This window comes from Sinocyclocheilus rhinocerous, unplaced genomic scaffold (assembly GCF_001515625.1).
Source record: "Sinocyclocheilus rhinocerous isolate Xijiao unplaced genomic scaffold, SAMN03320098_v1.1 scaffold2030, whole genome shotgun sequence".
Taxonomy (NCBI): domain Eukaryota; kingdom Metazoa; phylum Chordata; class Actinopteri; order Cypriniformes; family Cyprinidae; genus Sinocyclocheilus; species Sinocyclocheilus rhinocerous.
The window spans coordinates 26,759-31,858 of NW_015631067.1; the positions used below are offsets into that span (position 1 = coordinate 26,759).

Sequence of the window (5,100 nt, forward strand, 5' to 3'; positions counted from 1 at the left end):
TTTTTTTTGCAATAAATTTTTTTTGGCCTTTTAAATATATAGGGCCAATTTTACTAAACAATGCAAATTAGCGCGAGAGTGCAATTCCAAAACAGCGCCGATTAGTGTGGAAATTTTTGTGGGTGATTTACTAACAAAGGCGCACATTAAAGAACACAGACGCAACATCTCATTTACATATCGACCAATGCAATATACCAAGCACAGCACAAATTAGCGTAGTTGTAAATAAAGAAATAAAGAAGCCACAGTATGTTGAAAAGAACCGGAGGCCAAAAAATGAAGGTTTGATAGACCTGGTATTGCGTGACTTCAGGTTCAAAGTGGTCTTTTATTTCCTGAAGCAAATTAAAAGTAACATGGCTTGGCAAACAATATGTTCGGACAATGTGTTCTTCTTGCATTCCAAATAAATTAATAGGTGTGGAAAAAATCCTCTCCCTTCTACTCGTGCTCTGTTCTCTGCAACAATTTGCAGCCATTTTAATCGCAAAATAATTTAAGACATGCTTTTTTGGGTGTTAAATAATGGCACAAATACCAGTAATTTGATTAGCACAAATGTTAGTAAATCTCATTGCGTGATTCATTTGAATACTCTCTTCCCATACATTTTGCAACTGAAACTCCTACGAATGCATATTCAATAAGGTCAGGTGCAAAAATAACTGTGTCCATGCCTTTTCAGTGCTAATTCGTCACTGCGCGTCTTTAGTATAACATGACAGTACTATTAGACGGTTTGCGCTGGCGCAAGCTGTTAGTAAAACTGGCCCATAGTTTCATAATTTCGCCTTTTCCCACCAGGGACACCTGTATTCTGTAGATTAGAGAAGGTGCTCACAAACAAGAGGATTCTGAAGGATGTTGAGAAGCTGAGCCCTCACCATCAGACCTCGTCACTGGAGGCGTTTCACAGCGTAATTCGGCGTTTTGCGCCCAAGAACATTGTCTTTGCTTTTCTTGGAATGTTATGCAGGTAACTCAGTACAGTAGTATTAATCTGGAATGTTTACATATGTCAAAACACACACAATAACACACGTATGACCTAACAAATGTTTAACCATTATTTTTCCTCTAAAGACTCTACCTGGCAGCCCTACATTTTAATGAGAATGCTGGGCGTCCCCAAGCCACGACAGCAGCTGGTGAGCCACTATATAAGATCAATCTTCCAAAGAGCAAGAAAGGACAATGCACTGCAAAGCCAGTGAAAGCAGATTCAACTTTTCGTGAGTTTAACAAGCTTTTATTTAAAATTCTAAATAAACATTGTAGATACAGACATTATATCACAAGCAGAACATAAATAACTGTTGTATTATATTGCTTTTGTAAAAAATAAACCTGTTAAAAATAATATAAATACCAATAAGTGACAAATGTGCAACTGCTTCAGAGTCATTATTAAAACTATTTAAAATATATTTTTACAGACTACGTGGACAACCTGATGGACCTCATCTTTGAGAAAGTTGTTATGGACCCAGCCCCATATGTGGATGAGGTCCTGAAGATCTCCACACCTGAGGATCTCACATCCCAGTTTGAGAAACCAGACAAACTGGAAGTGATAGCCAGCTACGTGTCTAGGTTCAATCAAGGGCAGGTCTGAAGCCTACATACCTTCCCTGAGCATCAGGGAACTCTGCCCTTATTCCTTGCACCACCCAAACAAGTTTATTTTTTTTAAAAGAATGTAATTTAGTATAATTATTACATTTATTTTTGTATTCAGTTTTGCTGTGCCTGCTGTTCTATAGAAAAACTGCTTAAAAACCTCTGTGGTATTCAGTACAACAATCATTCAGACAATAAATGTTTGTACAAACAGTTTTGTGTCCTTTCTGTACTTGCTATGTTACATTAAATGTTATGTTGGTATGTGACTTTAAAAAAGTTACACCTAAGATGAACAGTTACCCAAATGGAACAGTACTTTATGCTTTGCTCCTCAGTCATTTGTTACAATAAAAACTGATTACTCAAATGCATTAAAACACAATTTATGCTTCTATTCCCCTTAAATCTAAAGACCCATAGTCTGCCCTATAGATGTTTAATGCATTCTGAAGGGAGAATACATTTAAACAAACAGGTTCTAGCCTAGGCCAGGATGATCCACCATGCATTCTGGAGCTGTTGTAATCTTGAAATCTTGAAAATGTGAAAAGGTACGTGACCTGAGATATTTAAAAGATGACTGCATAATAATAGCAATTCAATTCAGGGTGGGGGTGCAGACAGGGGCCACTTGTGCTTTTATGGGGCACAATTTTAAAATTCATCTTAACCTACTTTTAAGTATTATTCATTCAGTCATTTTTCACCATGTCATGTATCACTACAATCTATAAGTAATCTATAACAATTTCAACTAAAATGAATGTTTCATTTATTTGACAAATAATTTTGTAGTGTCGGGTGCATCATGCACTCATTATTTTTGAGGGGGCACAAGTGAGGGGGGATATAGGCTTATACTGATATAGGCTTATGCCCCTACTGAAAAAAAACCCCCAATAAAACCATCACAGAATCAGATCACTGTGTAATCTTTATATTTTACCATGCAGATATATGCATAGATAGATATATATAGGATTAAGAGGGGAGAACTTTTCAATGCAACTGTACTTTTCACAATATTTGATTAATTTTTTCACTGCTGCCTTATTTTAGGAAAGGTGTAGTGAATAAGAGACCTTCAAGAGACCAACATCCCTGGTCCTCCACAGTATCAAGTTTTGTCAGGTATGCGGATACATGTTGGATATGCTATAGTAATGGCCCTTTTTTCAGTTTCTGCACACGCCCCTCAAAAGGTCTGTGCATGGCTCTGGTCATACAGATAAAAGCAAGACATTTTGCAGAATAAAGAAAATGGCTTTCTGGCTCGTTTTCCTTTCCTTGAACTTTGGATCGCGTTGCAATGAACTGAAACTGCAGCACATTTTTTTCTTTCGTTTTTTTAATTAATATGCGATGGCGCCGCAGACGGCAGCCTCAGTGTTTGGCTCTCCAGTGTTTGTACTGTTTTTGTTAGTTTTTCCTGTTTTCTGTTTCTTAAACACGATCAGTTTTACCAGGGATGAGCTGCTGAACATTCGGCAGAACACACCACACAATCTTCTACCGGATTTCGTTTATTCGGACGTTTTGCTGAACGTTGTACTTGGCGGAGCAGCTGCGCTGATCATGCTGTTCCGAACGGCGCAGACGGGGGAAGATAGCGTACAGTATGTGCAATAACCTTATACTTATTTATCACCCTAAACCCTAGTACATCCCTACAACTTATTTTATTTATTCTATTCCTATTCCATCTATAGCACACCTGTACATACAATTTATTCTTTTTTTTGTGGTTTATATTTATGCATGTGTATTTTATTCACATCTCATTTTTATTATCTGTGTGTTGTTGTTGTCTCCGTGTACTGGAAGCTTGTGACACTATAACAAATTCCTTGTATGTGCAAACATACTTGGCAATAAAGCTCTTTCTGATTCTGATTCTGATTAATCTGTTAATGATTTAATTTAAATTTATTTTGTGAAGGCCTATAGGCGATTCCTTTTTATGTATATAGTTTTATTATGTTTTCTCTGTTCACAGACATGCTGACCTTGAATCCACGTTCTACAATATTCTGCAATTTCTGCTGGTTTCAAAACACGCAACAAGCTGCATATTACCAAAGACTATAGAATGCCCAAGACATGTCACTCGTTTAGTTTTGAATGGGGAAAAATGCAACGCTCAATATGGCCGCTCAATCGCAGGAAGCCCCGCCTTCTGAATGAAAGAGCCAATGGCTAATCGGTAAAGTCAGCGCGTCACTGCAGCTGCCGTTAGAAGTCCCAGTTGCTATAGAAACAGTCATCGTTCTGAGACGTGTGCTTAGGACTGTGCAGGCGCACTGGCTGATCTAGCCTGAAAAATAACATTTCCCCTGGGGGGAATCCCCGCTGCCATTTTGAAGTGCGTTCCACTTCGTGAAGTGGACCAGGGAAGTTTATATGGACAGACCCTCGACCCCTCGATTTTGACCGAGGGAGCGAGTCTGCTTCATATGCACACTTCAGGCTGCTCTGTAGACCACAATGCAACACGACTATGACGTAATCGCAGATCGCGTTTAATTTATCCCCACCCCAAACAACTCTATAATATATAAATGATTTTTTTTTACATTTATAACAGCCCAAACATACCTATATACGTATAGCATGCTGCACCGAACAAATTCATAAGGAAAAAATTTAAACAATAAACCAACTCCATAGCGGATTCTAAGTGATCAAGGGCTTAGGACGTTCCAGTTCAGCCCATTCCAAGGGTTCCGCCAGAAGTGGGCGCTCATGCAATGTAATCAATGATGTACATCCGAATAAATGAGACGGAGGGAAGTTTGTGAGTGAAGGGCATAAAAAAACGGACTGGAACGCAGCCTGGAACGTTCGCTCCCTGAAAAATCCCACAATGCACTGCAAAAACTAGGGAGCATAGGTGCTCACTATGCTCCTTTACCGGAACTAACGTCACATTTCTGAAGCGCAAAACATAAACCACACGAGCCAACTCGATAAATATAATGACTCGTGATAGAAGATTTGAAAAGACAAACCGTTTTTTAGTATATTTCAACATAAACACACATTGCTAGACAGGAATTGAACACATCATATTAACATTTATAATTAATATTCGGCTGAAATGTTGTAAGAACTTGTACCAGAACGATGTGTTTAAAGAGAATAAAAAATAACTATCAAAAAGAGATCGGTCCCGTCTGTTGTTTATTAATTCCAGTGATGACGTTCTACTGTTGTCAGTTGACGTTGTACGTAATCATGTCACTGGAATTCGAGTGATCACTGTCCCAACGTGCAGTGAGTCAGGGAACTTACCAGTGCCCGAATTCATGTACACGATCTACTGATCCACGAGCTCGGGAGCTAGGGAGCTGATTGAGACACACCCTTTGATATTACCAAAGTCCCTTTAAGGCAAGTCATGTCACTCGGCGGCCATCTTTGAAACGCCTCACCGGGACTTCTAACGGCAGCTGCAGTGACGCGCTGAATTTACCG

At 38.9% G+C, this 5,100-nt stretch overlaps 1 protein-coding gene across 2 annotated transcripts in view; it reads left to right on the forward strand.

Moving 5' to 3' along the window:
• Positions 1 to 1,818, forward strand: part of LOC107741486 (uncharacterized) — a 12,562-nt gene extending 10,744 nt beyond the window's left edge. For both annotated transcript variants that reach the window (XM_016554222.1, XM_016554223.1), the window contains 3 exons: positions 808 to 979; positions 1,087 to 1,235; positions 1,440 to 1,818. In XM_016554222.1, the coding sequence (XP_016409708.1) occupies positions 808 to 979; positions 1,087 to 1,235; positions 1,440 to 1,618 (500 nt within the window). In that variant the 3' untranslated portion in view covers positions 1,619 to 1,818. The remainder of the gene's footprint in view (positions 1 to 807; positions 980 to 1,086; positions 1,236 to 1,439) is intronic.
• The last annotated feature ends 3,282 nt before the right edge of the window (positions 1,819 to 5,100 follow it).